The following is a 26,339-nucleotide window of genomic DNA, read 5'->3' on the forward strand; positions in this document are numbered from 1 at the left end:
AATCTATTTTTCACATATAACCATGATGATCTTTCTCGAACACAATTCATTCTTTTAATGCTCATCTTAAAACATTAAAAGAACTTTCCTTGCCATTGGGACAAAGTACAAAACCTTTCTGATTGCTAAAACATCCTGCACTACTTGCCTTTTCAGCCCCATCTCTTGTCGCTCACCCACAGGATACCCAATGTTCCAGAAAGCTATCCTGGATCTCTTCTGCAAACAAATGGAAGGTATCTTGCTCTCCTCTGTCCACCTATATATTCTATCCCCTCAGTCTGGGTGGGAAGAGTAGGAAAGGAAAACAGTTTCAAACCCATTTTTCTCACTTGAACTTCATCAAGTCAATCACAACTTCACCCATCCTCCATAGCTGTATTCTCAGTTTATCTGTTATTTTTAGGATCAACAACATTGTTCTTAACTTCCCACTGCTGTAAAAGTGCCTCTGTTCCCAGAGCAGGGAATAATTTATTTTAGTCATGAGATACACTAATGATATTCTTTTTTTTCTCAGGGTTCAAATTTATCTCAGAAAGGTCTATTTTTTTTTCTAAGATGTTTGCCTATAACTAAAGAGAATATTATCCCTTCAATCTATACTGTAATTTAAGCGTAGGATTTTTCCAAAGTTTGGCAGAAAAGATACCTGAGCCTTTGTACAATTTAATCTTTAATTGTTTCATTGTTTTAATAACTTTTAGTAAATTCAATCACCACTTAACTAGGGAAAATTGTGTTCTTGTAGTATGAGTCATAGAGTCATGAAAGAACATAAGATTAAAAAGCAAAGGAATGGAGCCTAAGATTAAGAACCAGAAAGATGAGTTTTATTCTCTGTCCTTACACACCATTTGACCTGGACACTTCACTTACAGGTTTTAGGGCATTAAGTTTTTCTTCTTGAAAATAGGTATTGTGATATAATTTTTGTGTTATAATTTATATGTATCTCTATACTCTATAGAGTATTATATAGAGTATCTCTATACTCTATACTCTATTCTTAGTCATTAGCATTTGATTCTCCCAGAACATGTTGGATATTTTTTTTTTGGATATTTTTATATCCACTTTAAAAATGAGAAAATAGAGGTTCAAACAGGTTAAGAGACTTTTTCAAGATCATTTAGATTTTAAATGATGTGTCCAGAAATTCTGACATTAGAGCTCTTATTATTTCTATTCTCCCACGCTGAATATGTCTCTTCAACAAGAAGACAAGATGGAGATTTGATTTACATTTATTCTGAGGTTTTTTGTTTCTGTTTTATTTATCTTGTTTTGTTTGTGTGTTTGCTTGTGTTGCTAAGATGCTACCTGCAGGATTGCCTGAGCTAAGTGGAATCCAAGACCTGAAATATGTGTATAATAATCTTCGTCCACAAGACACAGACCTGGAAGCGACAAGTCATTTTACCAAGTAAGATTCGCAGTGAATGTGTGAGTATGCATGAATACAGACACATATTTCACATTTGAGATGATTTTAGGGTGAACAGTCATTGGTATGAAGCTGTCATTTCTACAACAAGTTTGTGTCTTTTTGCCAGGGGATAGAAAAGGAGCAATGTGAATGTCTAGCAGAAGGCCTGAGTCAGTGTTTCTGTAGCAAGCTATTGTTTGCTAACCAGCCTCCTCATATAATACATTACTCAATAAAAGGTCATTGAAAAGAGCAAGAGCTGACATAAATAAATTGGTTGTTCTACTTGAACTATGTCCAGAAAAACAATTTGGATAAAAGAGATTTATGATGAGATATGGACTCACTAATTTCATCTCTAAGATGATACAAATATTGGAATATTTGGTGACTATCTTCTATTTTTAATATAGTTTTTATTAAGCAAGTCTGGGGCAACACTAGTGTACATCAAGTTCAGAGTCTGGGCACAATACAGTGATGATCGGTTAGACTCAAAATTATTGTCAGAAGGGTGGTACATTTTATAATATAAGATTCTTTTGAACTTCAGTTTTTGAATGTATAGCAAAATTGCTAGCAAATTTTAGGTGCTCAATAAATGTTAGCTGTAATTATTATCCTAGTAAATATTTTAAATAGAGAAATACAGTGTCCTTTCCTATAATTTCTTGATATTGAAACTTATTTGAGTCTAATTTTTAATTTTTCTAATATTTTCAACTGGAAATTTGGAAACACAAATTATAGTTTTTAATAGATATATGCGCTGCCCTTTTGAAGAAAACAGTACTTATAGTTCCCACACAGGTATTACTTTTCTCTCCTTTTTCCAGAATGTATAGTGCAGAATCTGTCTCCATTCCAAGGGAGTCAGGGGAGTTCAAGGGGATGCATGTCCTAAACACTTGGAGAATTTCACTTTTGCAAGGAATCTCTGTTTCATGAACTTGAATGTATAGGCTGCTCTTGTGGTTGAGTAGAAGCAATATGACAGAATCACAGAATATTAGAGCAGGAAGAGCCCTTATAGTTAATTTATTCTGACAATAAATATGCAAACTAGAAAACCGAGATCCAAAGAATTAAGAGGCTTGCCCACGATTAAAAGAAGTAGCAAGAAATAGAGCTAGGACTAGGGCCCAAAGCTAAGACTTTGATCGCATGCTCTAGGGTTTTTTCAACATTTACCGTTGGAAAGTATATATGATTAAGGAACTCCAGGCAGAGCCCCTGCCAAAAATATTCTTTCCTGCTATCTGGTTTGTTTCTGAAATTCTACCATTAGAAATTCTTTCGGTGAGTCTGGTAGGTTTTTTGAGTCTTGAAAATGCCCTTTAATAGTAAAGTTACCTCTGAAAGAAGCTTTTGTTTATATCCACTTAGAAAACTACAAATATTAGTTGACAACTGTCTGTGGCCAAAGACACTAGCTTGAAGACTGGCAGAGCTGTTTCAGATCCTTGGTTTCAAGGATGAGGGACTCGCAAGTTGCCTCAACTAATGGAGACAAGGGACTTGTATGAGAAATCCCAAGGAAGGGCTGACAGCCTGCCTCAGGAAAAGCAGAAGGACATCTGTCACAGAGCCTGGAAGGTCCTTCGGAGTTCAAGAGAGCTCTGGGGATCTCATGAGTAGGAATCAGCCTTTCAGTCTAGCTGCCATCCCTTGTCCCATTAACTATACCCGAGGTGGATGGGTTAATATGGTACCAAAAATAGTCCCCTCAGGCTATCCCATCAGGGTCTGACCGGGATGCCTTTCTTTAAAGTGGGCGGCAGTAAGGCAGGCACAATTATTGACATGTCATTGAGACAGGGTGGGGAGATACGGGAGGAGCATAGAGAGGGCCAGGAAAGGTGGAGGTTAAAAACGTGATTGGGCTGCAACCTGTGTTTGATATGTCATTGCTTGGACAAAGCAATCATAGTGCTGCAGTTCACAAATTATCCCTCCTACAATTTAAAACATAGGAGAAAACTATATATTGGACGAAAAAAGCTCTTTCAGGCCATGACCACAGGAAAAAGGTAAATAGGCTTTATTTGTCTGCCGGAGTCCCATCCCTCCACATCCTCCAACTTCATCTGACACACTCAGATCTGTAAGGGGCAGAGTCTTAGAGATGGGTGAGCTTGCCTCTGTTGACTCATGCTTCCCTTCCTGTTTAAGAGGATGTGAACTAATACAGCAAATAGAGCTGAAGCCAGTATCTTCCTAGCAGTGAGCTAGACCTCATTATCCTGCCTGCATATCTCTGCCAGGCTAGTTTTCTCACTTTCAGATGTTATGTAGTATGTTCTGTTAATTAAATACAACTTTATGGTAAATAACTTGTTCTCCATGGCAGACTTAAAAGGCATCTAGTCATCTAAATTAGGGCACGTCATTTCTCTTCAATAATTGTCTTTGACTTGCCATTTCTTACCTCTTACTTTTGAGGACCTTATAAATTTGATTGTCTTTATCAAGGTTCATCCACACCACCTCTATTATTCCCAGATGAATTCTTGTCAGGATAGATCACGTTGTCAATATACATTCATTCCTGCTTTGTCTGTTTAACTCACATGCATAGCCTCATCAAAAACGCTCCCTAAGAATCATAAAATTACTAGAATAGAGGGGGTGTCTGATCTAGGTCTGATTCAGTCCTACCCATCCCTTGAGACTCTGGACCTCATCCACAAAATCTTCTCAGATTATTCTAGTACCAACTACTCTTTTCTTCTTTAATTCTACAGAACATGAATTATTTCATGATATGCTTCATTTATTACTGAATTACATACTGTCTAGTATATCACCTAAGTAAATATGCTTGTTGGTTATATCAGTATGTCCCAAGTAAAGCAGTGGACATATTCCCTCTTCCCCACTTCCAAAAGTCCAAAAGTATCTGAATGTGAAACAAGTTCTAGTCCCTTAAAATATATTAAAAAGTTTAATTTAACAGAAAATACAATTTAAACATGAAACATTAAGTGTATAGAAGTCATATAACAATGGCTAACATTTAATACAGTGCTTCTTATATTTCAAGCCTTACTCTAAGTACTTTTCATACAGTAACTTATTTAATCATCATAACAAGTCTATGAGGTAGTATCACTTTTATCTACATTTTTAGATTAGGAAATTGAGACCCCAGAGAAATAAAATGATTTGCCAGAGGATACAGCCTGCAGGAGACAAAGCCACAATTCGAATCCAGGAGTCATGCTCCAGAGTGTGGGGTCTTAAATTCTACCCTGTGTGCTCAAATCCACCCCTCCCATATGCAGGCTTCCGGGTATGTGCTGCTTCATAATTCAGACCACAGTTTTCTCAAGGTTCCTCAGAGCCCATGTTGGCTGCAGTTTCACCAAGGTGACCCTGTAACCTTCCTTGGGCACTAATCCTCCTTCCTGAATATCCCGAGCCTTGGTGGACAGAGTCCCTTCCCAGAACTATTATCTCTGTGCTACCACCAAGTGTCCCCTGGGTGTTTGGTTCAGGATCTGCTATAACGACTGCCCTGGGAGACCCCCATGGGATAATTTGACTAATGATGCCAAGGCTGTCACCTTCCTTCTTTTTTCTGTTTGACCCATTACCAGGTGCCTTGAACCTCTCTATATTGTTTTCCACTTTTCTTCTCAGAGAAATCTCCCATGAGACTCACCCTACCATTAATTTCCAAGAGCCTGTCTCAGTAGTATCTTTTATCCTAAAATCTCAATTATGTACCTTTATTTTTTAGATATGATTTAATATGTTTTGATATTTCCTTTTCAGCTCTTCTCTAAGTTCCTTGGTCAGCATATGTAGATCAAATGTTGAGGATCTTTTCTATCACACATTCCATCCAGCACTTTGAAGAACCTATTATTGAGGTTCAAGAAGCCTCAGTTGAATGTGACTGTGATTCTTTACCATTTAAAAAAGTTACTTAAACTCTCTGTTATTTAGATATTTAAAATTCTAAAGAAAATTATACAATATTTCTTTTGTTAATTCTTAAACATTATGTATAGAGTGAATTTATAAAAGTAGGCTGGTGAATTAAAAATAATAAGGGAACCTTAAAAATTATGTGCACTTGTTTACTTTTCTGTGTAAATAATACTGTTATCTTAAGCTATGTTCTCTGACATTATATGGATATCAAAACTTAAGGAAAAACTTGAAGTGCAAATGTCAGTGCACATAATTTACCAAAAAAGAAATCAAGTTCATTAATGGATCCAACATTGGTCTTGGTGCTTCAATGAGTGTCATTAACTCGGATATACTTTTGAGAGGCCCCGTATATTTAAATACCTTGTTCTCTTTGTTCTGAAAAGCTGAAAGTGTTTTATGCCACTTTTTATTTGGATACTACTAAGATACAGATAAAAATGAGACAAAAATCCACCCACTCTCACCACCACCACTAAGCTCACAGATGTGGGTCATGAATAAGGACTAAGCCATCTGAGACACAGCATGTGTGGATACCTTAAGTGCCCTAGTCCTGACCACAGTATTAGCATTAAGAGGCTGCCCCTCTTGACCCTGTTTGAGACTTGAAAGAAAGAAATGGCTTTTCCTGCCTCTCTGAGGGAGTCCTCTATTTATGAACAATACAGGATCTTACTTCACTCTTGGGTATTCACATTCTGGGTTAAGAGCTGATCATAAGAGTTTCAGAGGATGCTGTACTCTGCGTGGCATTAAAAAATTATATTACAATGAATGGCATTTAGAGAAAAATGAAAATAAAATTGGTTTACTGGACACAAAGGTTTTTCACATCATTGCCAACTCCTCTCTCTGCTTCCCTTACTCTTTTAGTCCCCTTGCAGCTGAGTTCTGTTGAATAGAGTCAAGAAAGTATCATGACTCAGTCCCTGCAAATTGATATTCTCATGTAATATCTCTGCCGAGCCCACTGCTAGGCAACAAAGGCAACCATCCATTAAAATGCCGTCCAAATGGGTTGTTTCAGAATTTTCAATCACTCTCACACCTCGGGTTAGCTGTCTTTAGAAACAGATAACCTATTTCACAGACCAGACTCGGACCATTAAGCATAAATTTCCTGGCCTACCTCCCCTCCCACATGCAGATTATGCTTTTTACTTTACCCATTTCCTCCTCCAGAAATGTGAGAAGAAAATTTTCCATGTATTCCCCTATACTCCATTTGGCCTGCCAGGCAGATTCTTTGGTTTAGTAAGTATAAGATCCCCTGCTCTTCAGCTAAAGAGAAGAGCAGCTTGAAGACAGCTTGAAGCAAAACAAAACTCCAGACTTCAGAATAACAAATTATTTGCATTAGTGAGGTATTTTGATAGCAAGAACTAGATTCTATCTGGTTTCCTTGGGGAACAGGGTATACGTGGACTCAAACTGTAACGTAACAAACTCCAGAAACCAATATGGCCGACCAGTTTCTAAAGGAAATGAAGACCTTCTCCTCTGCTTATCTCTACCTAGCATATTCTACTTCTTTTTCCCTACTGGCCAGTATTCTCTGATATAAATTCCAGAGAGAGACAGTCTAATTGACTTAACTAGTTGCCTTTGACCCTACTGGACAGGGTCCTTCATGCCAAGCCATCATGGATTCTGTTGCCCATCCTTATTCTTAACATGGGCCACCCCATCACAAAGAACAGCCTGGAGCTTCTTCTCTGAACTTTGAGCTTTAGAAAGAACAGTCTTAATTATGAGGGGCCATTGGGAAGAGCAGACACAATGACTGTCCCAACAAGTACAACTGTGAAGCTGCTGAAAATGTTGATAGCATCCAGAGAGAGTGCTTCTGGACTTCACTTCACAAACACAGGAGTCAGAATCTCTGAGCCACCTAGAGTGTGCAGACACAATGCCAGAAATTCCCAGTTTTCCCTGTATTCCTTCCTGTTTATTTCTCACGGCTATAGGGTGAGACAAGACTCTTTATGCTCAAATGTCTCAAAACATAATTCAATGGCTTTCTATCTGGTTTCTCTTCAGAATTGAGAAACGGAGTACAGGACAGGAATGCAGATCCCTGGGTTCTTTTATCATTAAAGTTTCTTGATTTTTTTTTAGTACTTTGCAAATTGTCATCTCATGGATTGTTGTAATTCCATAAATGTGGGTCAAAGTTTTTCTTTGCCTTAGCTTAACCGTGGATACCTACAGAAATAAATACTCGTAAGAAAAAACAAACAAACAAAAAAACAGAACCTAGAGGAACTAACAATCATGACGTCCAACTTTCCTTAAATGAAGAAAGCAGATTCAAAGGGAAATGCAAGTTAAAATAAGTGGCATTTCTCCTTTCGTTGTGATAGTTTCCCATTTTAAAAAATTTCATTATAAGCACTAATCTGAACTAAATTGACTTTTTAAACTACGTTTTTTAAACTGCAGATATGACAGCTTTTACAATACATCAATAAAATAAGGTAGCTTTTGGAGGGGAGGTGAGGATAGAAGCCTGGAATGTCATTTCACTGGCATGGTACTTATACATAGTAAGACCAGCCCATCAATATTTCCCTAGTTTCTTTATTCCATTTGCTCTGATTTGGCTAAATTTTGTAAGGAGCCTCCATAAGAAAGTGTAGGAATTACTTATTGTATTCAAAGCCATGGAGCCTGGAATTCTTGTTCGTATGCAGTTAGGGGCCTGTGATGACATTTGCATAAGACTTGCTGACCTTGTAGATGAACTATGAAGACTAGAAACTTCAACTTGGAAAACATCAAAATCTTTCATTTTTTAAGCCAAGTTCTAAACTATGAAGCAGGAGAAAAAGTGAAAAGAAAAGAGAAAAAGATAAGAAACTCTAAAGTTGCCTCTTGTTTTAATCCCTAACATCTCTTTCAAAAGGATTTGAAAGAGGATTTCAAAAGAGTTTACCACAAGTCAGTTTTCACAGAGCCATAAATCTGTACATGTGTTTTCCTTTGTATCTCTCTATCTGTAGTTTACTACCTTTTGGGCTCATATATATATTCATTTTTTTTACTTATTTGGTAGTAAGCTTTCTGAAATAATATTTGCATAATATTATTCTATTTCCAATAACTTTTTATATGTTACTTCCTTTGATTCTATCGATAATCCCAGGGAATGGCATGGTCTAGTCATCAACTATGTTTCCTAGATGAAATGACTGAAAGCTAATTGAATTTCTTGGATCACGGGCAGAACTGATGAGTTCAAAAGAGAACAAAATTGATTTCTTGCATAATGGGTGCTCTTCCCAGGACCCTAAACAAAATCATATGGAAAAAAAAGTCCTACATACAAAACTGATAATCTCAGATAATACAGATGTTCTTTAACTGTAGTGTCTTTGGATTAGTTGAAAGAATATAGTAAAAAAAATCTAAATGCTTAAAGTTGTGTTTCCCAAATTAGGGTACCGTGCCATCAAAGCTACAAGGATTAACATGAGATACCCTTTTTTAGTATCTGTTTTATTTAAAAGATTAGAACGTGAAGCTTAAATTTTTGTCTTCACACAAATGTACATACATGTTACGTAAATATGCAACCAAAACCATCAGGTGCTCTCTTTCCCATGTCAGACAACCTTGAATTTTTTTAAATAAAAGTGCATAGAGAGGAACTTTTTAAAAAATTGTGTACTAAGACTGCATCAGCAATGATTATTCATTGAATTCATTTAAAATGTTAATTTTTTGGTTAAAAAATATTTTGAGTAATTCTGAATACTTATTGGTCCAATATAAATTTGTAACAAAATAGGAATTATCTTGATAGCATTTTTTATTGGTTTAGCTATGAGAAAGTACTGGTCAGATATATTATAGATTACAAATTCAACACTGAACCATTATTTTTCTTCATGGAATAAAAGAAATTATGACAAAGTTGTATTAATTCATTGTTCCCTCTGAATAGTTAAGAATGACTCTCAGAGCTAGACACTCAGTAACTCCAATACAAAAAAGAAAAGGAAAAGTAATGTCTTCTTTACATGTGCCAAAATCACTCACTGCAGCAAAAATGAAGTTTGAGAGTTAGATGAAGAAATTTGTTCATGGGGAGTGTGAGTCACTTGAAACTCTTCCATTTATATATGATAAAATTACAGTGTCAATGGTAAAATAAGAACATTCTCATGCAAATTCCTTCACAGAAAAAGTCACTTGAGAAATATTTCCCTGTGACTCTTAAAGAAACTGACCAGTGAAATAGGTCAGTGTTCTATCAAACCGCAAAATGATATCAACGACTTCAGCAACAGAAATATGCTCTTGTTGAAATTCCTGTCAAGGGTTGCCCGAGAACCTTCTCTTGATCGCCACTCCACACATTTAGGCATCTCTCTTCAATGGTTACTCTGATGTAGTTCATGAAGCAGTTGGAAACGTTTGCCAATTATGCTCTAATAAAGGTGTTTAAAAAAAAACGAAAAGAAACGTTTGCCATTTGTAGTCACATATTAATATAAATGTGAGTTCAAAAAATATAATATTTAACCTGAGGAAACAAATCTGCCTATAGGCTAAACCTGATGTGAAAGATTAGACATCTTGGATTTAACCCAGTTTTCTGAGACTGATAAACTCCATTGCCCATTCACACACACATAGCTAGGAAACCTATTAGTAGCAGTTGTTTCTGATGATAAGCAATTTAAAATATTTGTATCCTATAAAAAGGCACATCTGTTCTGAAGTAGGATACAATTTGTACACATGTTTAAGATGGGACCTATGGCTTAAGAAATTTTATCTTAATGTATGCCCCTTTGGACTGTGTTCCCTAGATGCAAGAAATACTGTTAATTTTTTTTTTTTTCTGTCTAAGGGTTATTCCTATGTAAAAATTAAAGGATCGTTGTTTTAGTGACTTTGTTCCACCTGGGAATTCCATACTCATTTATTGGCTTATTTTTCACTTAAAGACAAAGTTGGAAGACTGTTCATTATAAATAATCCACAATGAGAGCAAAGACTTTCTAAATGTGTTAGAATTTTTCCTTGCTACTTTCTAAATGATGTCACCTTTGGTATGCATTTAACCTCTCGAGGTCTTTTTCTTATCTGTTGCCAAAATAATTTTACTGCTCACCTCTAAGGATGAAAAGATTAACATAAGGCATTTAGTGCAGTGCCTGCCAAAGGATATATACTCCCTGAGGGCAGAAATCTGATTTCTCTCCTTCACCTCTATGTCCCAGTACAAAGAACAGTGCCTAGCAGGAAGTTAGAAGTGTTTATCAAGACTGCCTGGAGGATTTCCTTAGGAAATTTGAGAACTGAATCCTTCTACATGCTGCTTTGGATTTATAACATAAGGATACTCCAAAGCATAATCCAGCTGAAGCTGCCATTAAAATAGATAAATCAGAGAGCTGCCTCTTGGATAAATCAGATCCTCGTAGAGGCCTGAAACTTACTGCTTTCAGGTCCCCAGTCCTAAATTGGGTCATATTTAACAACATTATTTTATCTGACCTGTTAAATCTGCCACTTGAGAAACTGGAGATGCATTTAGATGAAAGTCTGCATTAAAACTCTAAGTTTATCGTAAAAGTTCATCCTTCATCTCCAGTTTTCTTGCATCTTAACTGCTGGGCAATGTAAGAATAAGGCCTAGACATAGTTGAGATTATGTGAGTGTGAGTACATCAGAACTTAAGAATTATGGTTCATAAGCCTACCTTCATGAAAAGTGAGTACATGCTATCATCCTAGAGCTTTCCACCTCAACACATAAAATATGCTCAGTAACTATTTGTTGAATGAGTGAGAGAATGGTAGGGTCTCTGTAAATCATGATTAGTATTTTACTCTTACTGCTATTATTACCTTCATGTCTTTGAACTACTGATAAAGAAAGAAATGAATGTTTTATACTGCACTATGTACCCATAAATTCATAAAGTCAAAGGACATCTTTAAAAATAATGAACACTGTGGAAATGAATAATGATCAGGGTCATATTTTAACCCTTCATAGCAAATTTTGTCCAATGTTGATGTATAATAATGGAAAATTTTGGATTTTTTTTTAGGTCTAATACCAGAACAAGATAAATGGGCTTGAAGTTTTATAAAAATGAGGGGGAAATTATTAAACATTATTGAACTACATTTTTAACTTTGAGGGCATGGCTGATTTGTTGTAAAGAAGGCATTGCTTGGTAACTTTGATAGATGCCAACCAAGAAAAGCAGTGTTTGATTACATTCAACATATATTCCTCATGGAAATATTTTAGTAAGCTCAGAATAGAAGGAAACTTAGATAAACATACTTTTTTAAGTGAAAAATTATAAGCATTCCCATTAATGTCAGGAAAAATATAATAATGCCTCTATCTTGTTAGTAAAGCTCTATATTTAAGCTTTGTTATATTGTTATTTTCCACTTGAATAAGAAAACAAATAAAACAATTCCATATAATTTTTTTTAAATTTTTGAAATAAGAATTTAGTACAGTAAGTGGTTGCAAGATAAACATTCAACACTCAGTAATGAAAAAATTAGAGAGGGAATATTATATGATCACCTAAATAGATACAGAAAATTCAGTTATTAAAATTTAGAATCACTCATTATTTTAAAACTCTCTAGAAATAGAAAGGAATGTCCTTAAACCTGTAGCTAAAAACCTACAGAAAACATTATACTTAGCGGTAAAACATTAAAAGCTTTTCCTCTGTAATCAAACAAATGAAAAATGCCTGCTATCACCACTTCCATTTAACATTGAACTGGAGGTCTTAGCAGTGCAAAGGGTGACAGAAAACTCTGTCATTATTTGCAGATAACATGACTGTGTCCATGCAAATTTCAAAAGAATATACAGTGTATTGTTAGAATTAATGACTTAAAAATCTATTCATATATTAACAAATAATTAGTTAAAATAAAATTTAGAAAAAGCTAGAATTTACAATTCACAATAAATCCAACAAAAGATATGGAAAACATCCACAGAAAAAAATTCTAAAATTATACAGAAAGATGTAAAATAAGACCCAACTAAATGGAGAAATATGCCATGTTTAGTGGTTGCGTGTCTCAATACTGCAGAGATGTTGATTCTTCCCAAATTAATTTATAGTTTAATGAAATGTCACACAAATCCTTACACATTTATTTTGTGTATTGGTAAGCTTGATAAGGTGATTCTAAAATATATTCGGGAAGTCAAAGGACCTAAAATCATGAAAAAAAACCTGAAAAAGAACAAGGTAAAAGAATTTTCAAGATTTATTATAAGTTCTAGCTATTTAAGAAAGTGTTGTATTAACCCAGAGATAGACAAATTGAAGAGTACAACAGAACGAAGAGGCCAGAAACAAGCCTATGTACATATATACCCTTGGTACTGGACAAAGTTGAATCAGTAAGGAAAGAATGGTCTTTGCAATGAAAAAACAAAATTGGTTAAATTAATCATTGTACATCTATACTTCCAGATAGATCATTAAAAAAAAATAAGTTAACTCTATTTTCTGAATTAGATTGTTCATTCAACATATATTTTGGGGCCACTTACTATGCATGAGTTGCTATAAAGTTTTTCTTCCAGAACATATTACTAAGTTAAAAAAGCAAATTACAACATTTCATGTAATTGTGATTTTTGACTCCTGTCTTTGTTACTTCCATCTCACACAACTTCAAAATTCTTACAAAATCATGTTCCCTTTATCTGTCTGTTTCCCTTCTTCCGCTCCTCACTCTGTCAGCCACTCTGCTGTTCTTTGCTGTCTGTTAATCACCAGTCATCCATCTACCTCTGAGCTTCTGGATGAGCTGTTGTTTCTGCTTAGAATTTCCTCTATCAGAAATTTCCGTGGCCTATGCTCTTGGCAAATTAAGGCTTTTGTCAAATCATTCAACTCTCTTTTTAGTGAGACTATGCCTGACCATCCTACTTAAAATTGCAACACTGTTCCCTACCCCATATTCCCTCTCCCCAATTTCTATTTTAGTTTCCTCTATGGTATATATTACTTTCTCAAATCCTATATTTTTACATGGTTATTTCATTATGGTCTGAATTCCACATTATATAATCTCTCTAAGGGGAGACATTTCTGTCTGTTTTTGTTTTCATTGCTATATCCCAACATGCACCTGGCATGTAACAGGAGTAAGAGTAGTGTGTCTGGCTGTGTGTCTGTTGGTTTGCGCAAGTGTATAGAGAAAGCTCAAAAGAATACTACCATATTGTTCGTAGTAGTTATTTTGGGGGAGGAGAGTGACAACGGAAGATGGATGAAGGGAACTTTTCACATTTTACTTAATATTTTACTGTATGGCTTGAATTATATATTATTTTTAAAAAATCAAGTTTTTTAGTGTCCCTGGAATTTCTTCCATAAAACAGATCAAACAGGGTAGCAAAACCCCAAAACTACGGGCAACATCTACAAGAAAACTAAGTAACAAGGTATTCCTAAGAACCCTAAAATACAAGCAGATGGGGCAAATCAAGTTACAAGACTTTTGTAACAGCATCTTATGGGAGGAAGCTAAGGAAGCAACATGTTAATCTGATTGACCTGAGAACAGGACTCCACAGAGCCCACAGGTACTCACTGGAAACCTGAGCGGGTCCATTTGATAAGCTGTTTAGCAGCTGAAACTGGGAAGGATTTTTACACACTTCAATTCACAAGAAAGGGCAAAGGTTCCATGGCAAATCTGAAAAGGTTGGAGAAGTCTATAAACTCTCAAAGGCAACTGGTGATTCCTGCCTAGAAAAAGTCGTATGCTGAAGAGAAACTGCTGGAACTATAATCCAAATGAAAGGAGAAAGATCATAGGAGCAAAGGAAAACCACAATCCAGAAAAAATTGGGGGCAAAGAGAGAAGCCAAAGAGGAATATCTCAGAAAGTATGAAACAGTGTTTTTACCACTGTGATAGCAACAGAAAAGAAAGCTTCAGACCCTTGAAAACCCTCTACTCCTTCCTGAAAGTTTAATTTTATATTAAAATGAGTAAGCAAAATGGATCATATCTGAATGTCATACAGAATTATAATTTTAAAAAAGAAATAAGATGCAAAATAAAATCTCTTCAATGAAAATATGCAAGAAAGACATTCCTAACAAGGGATAAACTGTATCCTTATATTTCAAATTGATCTAAAAGAAATTAAGAAAATGATAAAATATGCTGGAACAATATAGATTACAATTAGAGAAAACTCAGAAATGAAGTGATTGAACCTCCAAAAAATTAGAAAATAAAAGAAAGCATACTTTTAAAAATAGTAAACTAGAAAGAACACGGAAGAAAATAAAAACAGCACAATAGATAATACCTCCAGAGAAAAAAAAGATGAAAAAAAAAACAAAGGAGGGCCTTAAAAACAAAAAGAAATGAAGTCAATAAAGATCCAGTATACATATGAAGAACTTCCTGAAAAATAAAACCAAAGTAATATATCAAAACAGTATCAGAAAGGCCTAAAGTTCAGCATGTGCTATGAGCCATGTGGCTGACAAGGTCTTGGTGCTCCAGCTAGGTGTCAGGCCTGTGCCTCTGAAGCGAGAGAGCTGAGTTCAGGACATTGGTCCACCAGAGACCTCCCAGCTCCATGTAATATCAAATGGCGAAAGATCTCCCAGAGATCTCCATCTGAACACTAAGACGAAGCTCCACTCAATGACCAGCAAGCTACAATGCTGGACACCTTATGACAAACAACTAGCAAGACAGGAACACAGCCCCACCCATTAGCAGAGAGGCTTCCTAAAATCATAATAAGTTCACAGACACCCCAAAACACACCACTGGACACGGTCCTGCCAACCAAAAAGGCAAGATCCAGCCTCATCCACCAGAGCACAGGCACCAGTCCCCTCCACCAGTAAGCCTACACAACCCACTAAACCAACCTTAGGCACTGAGAGCAGACACCAAAAACAACAAGAACTACGAACCTGCAACCTGCGAAAAGGAGATGCCAAATACAGTAAGTTAAGCAAAATGAGAAGACAGAGAAACACACAGCAGATGAAGGAGCAAGGTAAAAACCCAGCAGACCAAACAAATAAAGAGGAAATAGGCAGTCTACCTGAAAAAGAATTCAGAGTAATGATAGTAAAGATATCCAAAATCTTGGAAATAGAATGGAGAAAATACAAGAAACGTTTAATAAGGACTTAGAAGAACTAAAGAGCAAATAAACAACGATGAACAACACAATAAATGAAATTTTAAATTCTCTAGAAGGAATCAATAGCAGAATAACTGAGGCAGAAGAAGGGATAAGTGATCTGGAGGATAAAACAGTGGAAATAACTGCTGCCATGCAGAACAAAGAAAAAAGAATGAAAAGAAGTGAAGACAGTCTCAGAGACCGCTGGGACAACATTAAATGCACCAACATTCGAATTATAGGGGTCCCAGAAGAAGAAGAGAAAAAGAAAGGGACTGAGAAACTATTTGAAGAGATTATAGTTGAAAACTTCCCTAATACGGGAAAGGAAATAGTCAAACAAGTCCAGGAAGCACAGAGAGGCCCATACAGTATAAATCCAAGGAGAAACACACCAAGACACGTATTAATCAAACTATCAAAAATTAAATATAAAGAAAAAATATTAAAAGCAGCAAGGGAAAAACAACAAATAACATACAAGGGAATCCACATAAGGTTAACACCTGGTCCTTCAGCAGAAACTCTGCAAGACAGAATGGAGTGGCAGTACATATTTAAAGTGATGAAAGGAAAAAACCTGCAACCAAGATTGCTCTACCCAGCAAGGATCTCATTCACATTCGACAGAGAAATTAAAACTTTTACAGACAAGCAAAAGCTAAGATAATTCAAACCACCAAACCAGCTTTACAACAAATGCTAAAGGAAATTCTCTAGGCAGGAAACACAAGAGAAGGAAAAGACCGACAATAACAAACCCAAAACAATTAAGAAAATGGTAATAGGAACATACATATTGATAACTACCTTAAATATAAATGGATTAAATGCTCCCTCCAAAAGACATAGATGGGTTGAATGGATACAAAAACAAGACCCATATATATGTTGTCTACAAGAAACCTACTTCAGACCTGGAGACACATACAGAATGAAAGTGAGAGGATGGAAATAGATATTCCATGCAGATGGAAATCAAAAGAAAGCTGAGGTAGCAATTCTCACATCAGACAACACAGACTTTAAAATAAAGACTATTACAAGAGGCAAAAGAAGGACACTACATAAAGATCAAGGGGTGAATCCAAGAGGAAGATATAACAATTGAAAATACTTATGCACTCAACATAAGAGCACCTCAATACATAAAGCAAATGCTAACAGCCATAAAAGGGGAAATCGACAGTAACACAATACTAGTAGGTGACTTTAACACCCCACTTTCAACAATGGACAGATCATCCAGAATGAAACTAAATAAGGAAACAAAGCTTTAAATGACACATTAAACAAGATGGACTTAATTGATATTTATAGGACATTCCATCCAAGTACAGCAGATTACACTTTCTTCTCAAGTGCTCATGGAACATTCTCCAGGATAGATCATATCTTGGGTCACAAATCACGCCTCAGTAAATTTAAGAAAATTGAAATCACGTCAAGCATCTTTTCTGACCACAACGTTATGAGATTAGAAATGAATTACAGGGAAAAAAACGTAAAAAACAAAAACACATGGAGGCTAAACAATACGTTACTAAATAACCAAGAGATCACTGAAGAAATCAAAGAGGAAATAAAAAAATACCTAGAGACAAATGACAATGAAAACACGACGATCCAAAACCTATGGGATGCAGCAAAAGCAGTTCTAAGAGGGAAGTTTATAGAGATACAAGCCTACCTCAAGAAACAAGAAAAATCTCAAATAAACAATCTAACCTTACACCTAAAGGAACTAGAGAAAGAAGAACAAACAAAACCCAAAGTTAGCAGAAGGAAAGAAATCATAAAGATAAGAGCAGAAATAAATGAAAGAGACACAAAGAAAACAATAGCAAAGATCAATAAAACTAAAAGCTAGTTCTTTGAGAAGATAAACAAAATTGATAAACCATAGCCAGACTGATCAAGAAAAAGAGGGAGAGGACTCAAATCAATAAAATTAGGAATGAAAAAGAAGTTACAACAGACACTGCCGAAATACAAAGCATCCTAAGAGACTACTACAAGCAACTCTATGCCAATAAAATGGACAACCTGGAAGAATTGGACATATTCTTAGACAGGTATAACCTTCCAAGACTGAAACAGGAAGAAATAGAAAATATGAACAGACCAATCACAAATAATGAAATTGAAACTGTGTTTAAAAATCTTCCAACAAACAAAAGTCCAGGACCAGATGGCTTCAAAGGTGAATTTTATCAAACATTTAGAGAAGAGCTAACACCCATCCTTCTCAGACTCTTCCAAAAAATTGCAGAGGAAGGAAAACACCCAAACTCATTCTATGAGGCCACCATCATCCTGATACCAAAACCAGACAAAGATACTACAAAAAAAGAAAATTACAGACCAATATCACTGATGAATATAGATGCAAAAATCCTCAACAAAATACTAGCAAACAGAATCCAACAACACATTAAAAGGATCGTACACCATGATCAAGTGGGATTTATCCCAGGGATGCAAGGATTCTTCAATATACGCAAATCAATCAATGTGATACACCATATTAACAAATTGAAGAATAAAAACCATGTGATCATCTCAGTAGACACAGAAAAAGCTTTTGACAAAATTCAACAGCCATTTATGATAAAAACTCTCCAGAAACTGGGCATAGAGGGAACCTACCTCAACATAATAAAGGCCATATATGACAAACCCACAGCAAACATCATTCTCAATGGTGAAAAACTGAAAGCATTTCCTCTAAGGTCAGGAAAAAAACAGGGATGTTCACTCTCACCACTATTATTCAAAGTAGTTTTGGAAGTCCTAGCCACGGCAATCAGAGAAGAAAAAGAAATAAAAGGAATACAAATTGGAAAAGAAGAAGTAAAACTGTCACTGTTTGCAGATGACATGATACTATACATAGAGAATCCTAAAGATGCCACCAGAAAATTACAAGAGCTAATCAATGAATTTGGTAAAGTTGCAGGATACAAAATTAATGCACAGAAATCTCTTGCATTCCTATACACTAATGATGAAAAATCTGAAAGAGAAATTAAGGAACACTCCCATTTACCATTTCAACAAAAAGAATAAAATACCTAGGAATAAACCTACCTAGGGAGACAAAAGACCTGTATGCAGAAAACTATAAGACACTGATGAAAGAAACTAAAGATGATACCAACAGATGGAGAGACATACCATGTTCTTGGATTGGGAGAATCAATATTGTGATAACAACTGTACTACCCAAAGCAATCTACAGATTCAACGCAATCCCTATCAAATTACCAGTGGCATTTTTTATGGAACTAGAACAAAAAATCTTAAAATTTGTATGGAGATACAAAAGACCCTGAATAGCCAAAGCAGTCTTGAGGGAAAAAACAGAGCTGGAGAAATCAGATTCCCTGACTTCAGACTATACTATAAAGCTACAGTAATCAAGACAATATGGTACTGGCACAAAAACAGAAACATGGATCAATGGAACAGGATAGAAAGCCTAGAGATAAACTCGCACACCTATGGTCAACTAATCTATGACAAAGGAGGCAAGGATATACAATGGAGAAAAGACAGTCTCTTCAATAAGTGGTTCTGGGAAAACTGGACAGCTACATGTAAAAGAATGAAATTAGAACACTCCCTAACACCATACACAAAAATAAACTCAAAATGGATTAAAGACCTAAATGTTAGACTGGACACTATAAAACTCTTAGAGGCAAACATAGGAAGAACACTCTATGACATAAATCACAGCAAGATCTTTTTTGATCCACCTCCTAGAGTAATGGAAATAAAAACAAAAGTAAAAAAATGGGACCTAATGAAACTTCAAAGCTTTTGCACAGCAAAGGAAACCATAAACAACACGAAAAGACAACCCTCAGAATGGGAGAAAATGTTTGCAAATGAATCAACGGACAATGGATTAATCTCTAAACTATATAAACAGCTCATGCAGCTCAATATTAAAAAACAAACAACCCAATCAGAAAATGGGAAGAAGACCTAAATAGACATTTCTCCAAAGAAGATATACAGATGGCCAAGGAGTACATGAAAAGCTGCTCAACATCACTAACTATTAGAGAAATGCAAATCAAATCTACAGTGAGGTATCACCTCACACCAGTCAGAATGGGCATCATCAGAAAATCTACAAACAACAAATGCTGGAGAGGGTGTGGAGAAAAGGGAACCCTCTTGCACTGTTGGTGGGAATGTAAATTGATACAGCCACTATGGAGAACAGTATGGAGGTTCCTTAAAAAACTAAACATAGAACTACCATATGATCCAGCAATCCCACTACTGGGCATATACCCAGAGGAAACCATAATTCAAAAAGACACATGCACCCCAATGTTCATTGCAGCACTATTTACAATATCCAGGTCATGGAAGCAACCTAACTGCCCATCGACAGACAAATGGATGAAGAAGATGTGGTACATATATACAATGGAATACTACTCAGCCATAAAAAGGAACCAAATTGGGTCATTTGTTGAGAGTGAATGGATCTAGAGACTGTCATACAGAGTGAAGTAAGTCAGAAAGAGAAAAACAAATATCGTATATTAACGCATATATGTGGATCCTAGAAAAATGGTACAGATGAACCTGTTTGCAGGGCAGAAATTGAGACACAAATGTAGAGAACAAACATATGGACACCAAGCGGGGGGAAAGTGGCAGGGTAAGGGTGGTGGTGTGATGAATTGGGAGATTGGGATTGACATGTATACACTGATGTGGATAAAATTGATGACTTATAAGAGCCTGCTGTATAAAGAAATAAATAAAATAAAATTCAAAAATTAAAAAAAAAAAACTACAATGAGGTATCACCTCACACCAGTCAGAATGGCCATTATTCAAAAAATCTACAAAAAGTAAATGCTGGATAGGGTGTGGAGAAAAGGGAACCCTCTTGCCCTGTTGGTGGGAGTGTAAATTGATACAGCCACTATGGAGAACAGTATGGAGGTTCCTTAAAAAACTGAAAATAGAACTCCCATATGACCCAGCATCTCCACTCCTGGGCATATACCCTAAGAAAACCATAATTCAAAAAGAGTCATGTACCACAATGTTCATTGCAGCTCTATTTACAATAGCCAGGATGCGGAAACAACCTAAACGTCCATCGACAGATGAATGGATAAAGAAGATGTGGCACATATATACAATGGGATTGTACTCAGCCATAAAAAAGAAACGAAATTGAGTTATTTGTAGTGAGGTGGACCTAGTCTGTCATACAGAGTGAAGTAAGTCAGAAAGAGAAAAACAAATACCGTATACTAGCACACATATATGGAATTTAAAAAAAAATGGTTCTGAAGAACCTAGGGGCAGGACAGGAATAAAGATGCAGACGTAGAGAATGGACTTGAGGACACAGGGAGGGGGAAGGGGAAGCTGGAACGAAGTGAGAGAGTGGCATGGACATATATACACTACCAAATGTAAAATAGATAGCTAGTGGGAAGCAGCCGCATAGCACTGGGAGATCAGCTCGGTGCTTTGCAACCACCTGGAGAGGTGGGATGGGGAAGATGGGAGGGAGACGCAAGAGGGAGGAGATATGGGGATATATGTATATGTATAGCTGATTCACTTTGTTATAAAGCAGAAACTAGCACACCAGTGTAAAGCAATTATACTCCAATAAAGATGTTAAAAAAATTATCAAAACTGAATTGTATATTTAGTATTTTAATACATACTAGCATCATAATTCAAGAAGTTTTCTGGAAAATGAAAAGTCTTGAAATTACATATTGAAAGGACACTTTGCATATTGAGAAAAGTTACCCCGAATAACAAACCTGAAACATATTTTTGGAAAAACTTTGGACTTTTAGGAAAAAAAAAAAAACTTCCTTTAAGCATCTAAGCAAAAAGTTCAAGTCATTTGTAAGGGAAAGAAGTTCAGTATGTCATCAGAGTTTTGGACAGTAATCCTTTATTCCAAAAGAAAGTTAAATAATATTTTTATGACCCTCAAAAAAGAAAATGTGAGCCAAGGGCATTTTAGCCAGCAAAATTGACTTTCAAGTATAAAGGCCACAGAAAAACTGTTATCAACACCCAGAACTCAGAAACTTATTTCCTTGAGCACTTCCTGAGGAATGTATCGGAAAATGACCATCAGATAGTCAAAATGACTGGAGGGATGTGACATAAAGACTTGTAGAGCAGATGATATTTAATGATAGTTAGAAGAGAGACTGTATAATATGTATAGTATAGATACCATATGATGTGGATAGAATAGCTCTATAAAGGAAGTGGAATAGGAAGCACATATGAAAAGTAGAATGAGCATAATGTTTGCTTTATTGTATTAACTGGGATAAAAAGGATAACACTGCAAGTCATATACTGGACCAGATGGTGCAGAGGGGATAAAGGATATTATCTAAAGGTATTTATTATACCATTAGAACACAATTGCAAACCTTCTTAAATACAAATAATAATAGTAAAGCAGAGACAAACCAAAACCAAACCAAAAAAAGGAAAAAGAAAACAGAGTGAAAAGCATTCCATATAAAATATGTGTATATTAAATATAGTATTATATTATACAACATTTTTGTAAGATAGTTGACAGAGGAACAAAAATAAACACAAAAATACAATTAAAAATAAAACAATGAAAGTTAAATCATAATTTTTAAAAAATGTTTACATATGGGGGAAGAAGGGAATAGTGTAAAGAGTTCAGGGTTAAATGTTGGGCTTCTTGGAATATACAGTTTTGTAGATTTAACTTTTGGAATTGTGTAAATATTTTAAATAATTATAAACAAATTGATTTTTTAAAAAATCATCCCTAAAAATCAAAAACAAACTTAAAATAAGTCAAAATACAAATATTGCCATTACAGTTTTATATTTCACCACAAAAGTTTCTTTTATATTTGCTAACAGCTCAAGATGTGAATTTGAAGTTTATAAAAATAATGTTTAATAGTTGGACTCCAAATAAATAGGCATGGTCCTTGACTTTTTCTTCCACATCTAACACAAGGAAACAACTCAAATGAAATGAGTCAACTTAGGGGAATGTTACTCACTATCTTTTCTTTTTCATTTCTCTAGGAAAATAAAGGAAAGTCTGGAGTGTTTCCCTGTTAAATTGAATAACTTGATCCACACGCTCGCACAAATGACAGCCATAAATCCTGCCAAATCTACTTCGCAGACTTTTTCCCAGGAATCCTGTACAATGAGGGCAACCAGGTCAATCCAAAGAGTGACAATTTTAGGGTTCAGCAAGAAAACTAGGCATGTAAGTCTCAAGTCTGTCATCTTGACTTAAATATCATTTGACTACATCTCACACTTCCCTTCACTATGCTACACATTCCTCCTTATACCATGATTTTTTTTTTTTTTTTTGCTACACAACTGAAAAATCAGTTACAGTTTGAACAGAAGTGCCATTAAGGTGGATGTTCCAAGGAGAAATCATAATAACCAGAGCTGCTAGTAGAGAACCACCAAAGAGAACAGTTTCTGCCCTGTGGTAGACTATAAATCAAGACCTAATTAAAATGTCCACAAGAAAAAAAGATCAGAAATTAGGCAGTCTGTTCCCAGCACCTAAGATTATGATATTTTTATATACTGTGTTTATAGGTAATTTTGCCTTTACAAATTGCATCTCTTATCTTTTGTGATGATTTTTTTTTTTTTGCAGAGAGGTTCTTACTTTGTTTAGTTTACATGAAACAGAATTTTAGAATGTATTGAAGGTTGATATTGCCATCTTCTGATTTTGTCTCTTTATTTTCTGCAGCTTTATCTAATCCAGGTGACTCACGGTAACAATGAAACAAGCCTGACAGAAAAATCGTTTGACCAGTTTTCAAAACTTCACAGCCAACTTCAAAAGCAGTTTGCATCATTGGCCCTCCCAGAGTAAGGACTGTCCTCCACAGTGTTTTGTCTTTAGTACTTGTCCCTGATCGTAAGGAAAAATTATGGTTATGGGATTTTCTATTTGTGGGCGACACAACACAGCATTCTGATTCCAGTGCCACTGAACCTATCCCAGCAGAGTCTCTATTGCTCTCAGACTAAAGAAACTTTTGTCTCATAAAACAGAATAAAGGTTTTCAATTTTGTTTGCTTTCAGCCATTGATTTTTAGACAAAAAAAAAATCAGAACCAATTTTATTTTTCATTGATTATCAGGGAAATTGTTTTATTTGCCTGTTTTTAAATTTAATTGTTTTAGTGTTTTCTATAAAAATAAAATTGAAATTGAAAATGCAAAACAAAATTGGATATTTCTTCTCTTTCAACAGATAATGGCAATAAAAAGCTCTGATATATTTATTTGCTGTACCAGAAAAATTTATCAATATCAATTAGTATACAAGTAAACTTATTAACATCAACTCACTTTTGTTATGGTTAATTATTAACTTGGACTTGGGTTATCCAAATTTAATTTGTCATTATCTTCATTCTGCAGTCTTGAAAACCATTGCTCATTTCATGTTATAATTTAAAAATATTAAGCATAAATAATGTAATTGAAAATACTTCTGTTCAAATAAACCTTCTAAAATTCATTATTTAGAACTAGCCAAATTTATGTTATACACTTGAGTGTGTATCTTGACCAGAGGTGTACCTTGATTTTAAAAAGGTGAACTTCTTAGAAATTATGATATTTGCCCTTAGGCAAATCAAATGTTATCTTATCTATAGAGTAGTTTCTTGGTATCCACAGGATTGGTTCCAGGACCCCTCCCACGGATACCAAAATCCTTGCATGCCCAAGTTCTATACATAAAATGGCATAGTATTTTCAAATAACCTACCCACATTCTCCTGTATACTGTAAATCACCTCCAGATTACTTATAATATCTAATACAATATAAATGCTATGTAAACAGTTGTAAAGACAACGTAAATGCTATGTAAATAGTTGCTGGCATGCAGCAAATTCAAATTTTGCTTTTTGGAACTTTCTGGGCTTTTTTTTTTTTTAACAGTTCAATCCACAGTTGGTTCAATCTGCAGATGTAGAACCTGCAGACAGGGAGAGCCAGCTGTACCAGAATTTTTGTTGAGTAAATGGTCCTTTAACAATATGAGTATTCATACCAGACCTGACATACTTTGTACATGTGGATTTTTGTTAGACTTTCAGGATTTAGTCACTTACCAAAATGTAAATCTAAACAACGTTGCCAATGGATGGAGAGATAGTGTGCATTATTTTGAAGACTGTGTAGTTCACATTCATGAAAAACTATACTTGCAGATGTCACAGAGATTTTGAAATACAGATGCTTTAAACATCAGAGAGTCATCAGAGTAAGAGCACGTTCAAGAGACTAAGAGGGAAGGATGTCATTGTGGAAACTTAAAGACAGCATCAGCTTTAAGAGTTATCAGAAAACATCTAATGTAATAACTGAGGAAAAGGAAATACTGGCAAAAATATTCAGTTTGACTGCAAATATTGAATTCAACATTAGTGGTTTCCATTGTACCCTAATAATTAATGATTTAAAAATATGTTCATTCTTGTAAAATGGCTGTCCTTTTATGTTTCAAAAATGTCTCTGTTTTACTCTTTTCTCTCCCCAATACATATTAGTATAACTTGTAAAACTTTAAAGTGCCAATAATCTCTCTCCATATGCCTCTTCTCGATTTTCAGCTTTAGTTAGGATTCTGTTTTGTTCAACAACTCCTGCCTGGTAATGGGACCTTAATTGATTTTAAAACCATTCAAGCAATGTGTGGAGAGGAGGAATATTTAGTCCTTTGTGCCTTGAACAATATTTGTATGCTAACAGTCCCAAAGGAGCTCTGGCTTATAGCGATGCGTACAGATGAAGGATGAGGGCAAGATTTCCTCTGACTCCTAAATTTACTAAGAGAAGCTCTATGAGAATTATGTAAACCCAATCTGGAAAGTATGATCAGAAAGTTAGAGCCATAAAGAATAAAATTCAAATTAGTCATAGCATGTAACAGTGGTCTTCAAATCAGGCTGTTTGTACCTCTTCCAACTTCTGAGAATACACAGGCATGGGAATCTTCCTTGAAATTAATGGTCTTCTTTAAAGTCACCTGCTTGAGAAAGGTTGATTTCCTTTCCCTCTCCTAATTTCACCATTGCTCTTCTCCCAGCCACCCAGAATTTTATTTTGGTACACTGTCCCAGGGAGTAAAAAATCTCTGAGGATTAAATAAAGGGCAAATCAAAATACTGGTGTTGGTATTGAGAAAATGAATTACTCTAATAACCAGGTATCAAATCTGGTTGCAGGTCGTGTGTTTCTTAATCTTTGGTGTGAACAAAATTGAGGGAGGGCATGGTAGCACCGTCAGATAAAATATCCTAAAAAATCATTTTCAAGAACTGATTACTATGTTATATTTGACATATAACTCAAAAGCATTTTAAACAACTGAATGACATTACTAGAGCTGAATTCCTTAATTCTTATGTACTTATTTACACACAAGACTTTTTTAGTACATACATCTATAAAAAAAGGAATAGAACTAATGTTGAACTCCATTTTATTCTAACAATAAAGAAAATTAACCCACAGATATACAAGTTAATATTTAAAACCAGCAAAATCCACCTATTTATCAAATGTATTTCTATGTTTTGATTAATTATATATGGTAATAATTTTTATGATACTTAAATCTGGATGAAAATTTTTAACACTTTAAGCCTTAGTAAGAATAAAGCAAGAGTAAAAAAGTAAAATGTCAGTTATTTAAATACACAGAAATATTATTTTGGA

At 35.2% G+C, this 26,339-nt stretch overlaps 1 protein-coding gene across 3 annotated transcripts in view; it reads left to right on the top strand.

The window, feature by feature from the left end:
* PIK3C2G (phosphatidylinositol-4-phosphate 3-kinase catalytic subunit type 2 gamma) overlaps positions 1-26,339 on the top strand; it is a 358,923-nt gene that overhangs the window by 246,147 nt on the left and 86,437 nt on the right. For all 3 annotated transcript variants that reach the window (XM_059934511.1, XM_059934512.1, XM_059934513.1), the window contains 3 exons: positions 1,317-1,426; positions 22,649-22,838; positions 23,349-23,470. In XM_059934511.1, the coding sequence (XP_059790494.1) occupies positions 1,317-1,426; positions 22,649-22,838; positions 23,349-23,470 (422 nt within the window). The remainder of the gene's footprint in view (positions 1-1,316; positions 1,427-22,648; positions 22,839-23,348; positions 23,471-26,339) is intronic.

This window comes from Balaenoptera ricei, chromosome 10 (genome assembly GCF_028023285.1).
Source record: "Balaenoptera ricei isolate mBalRic1 chromosome 10, mBalRic1.hap2, whole genome shotgun sequence".
NCBI lineage: Eukaryota > Metazoa > Chordata > Mammalia > Artiodactyla > Balaenopteridae > Balaenoptera > Balaenoptera ricei.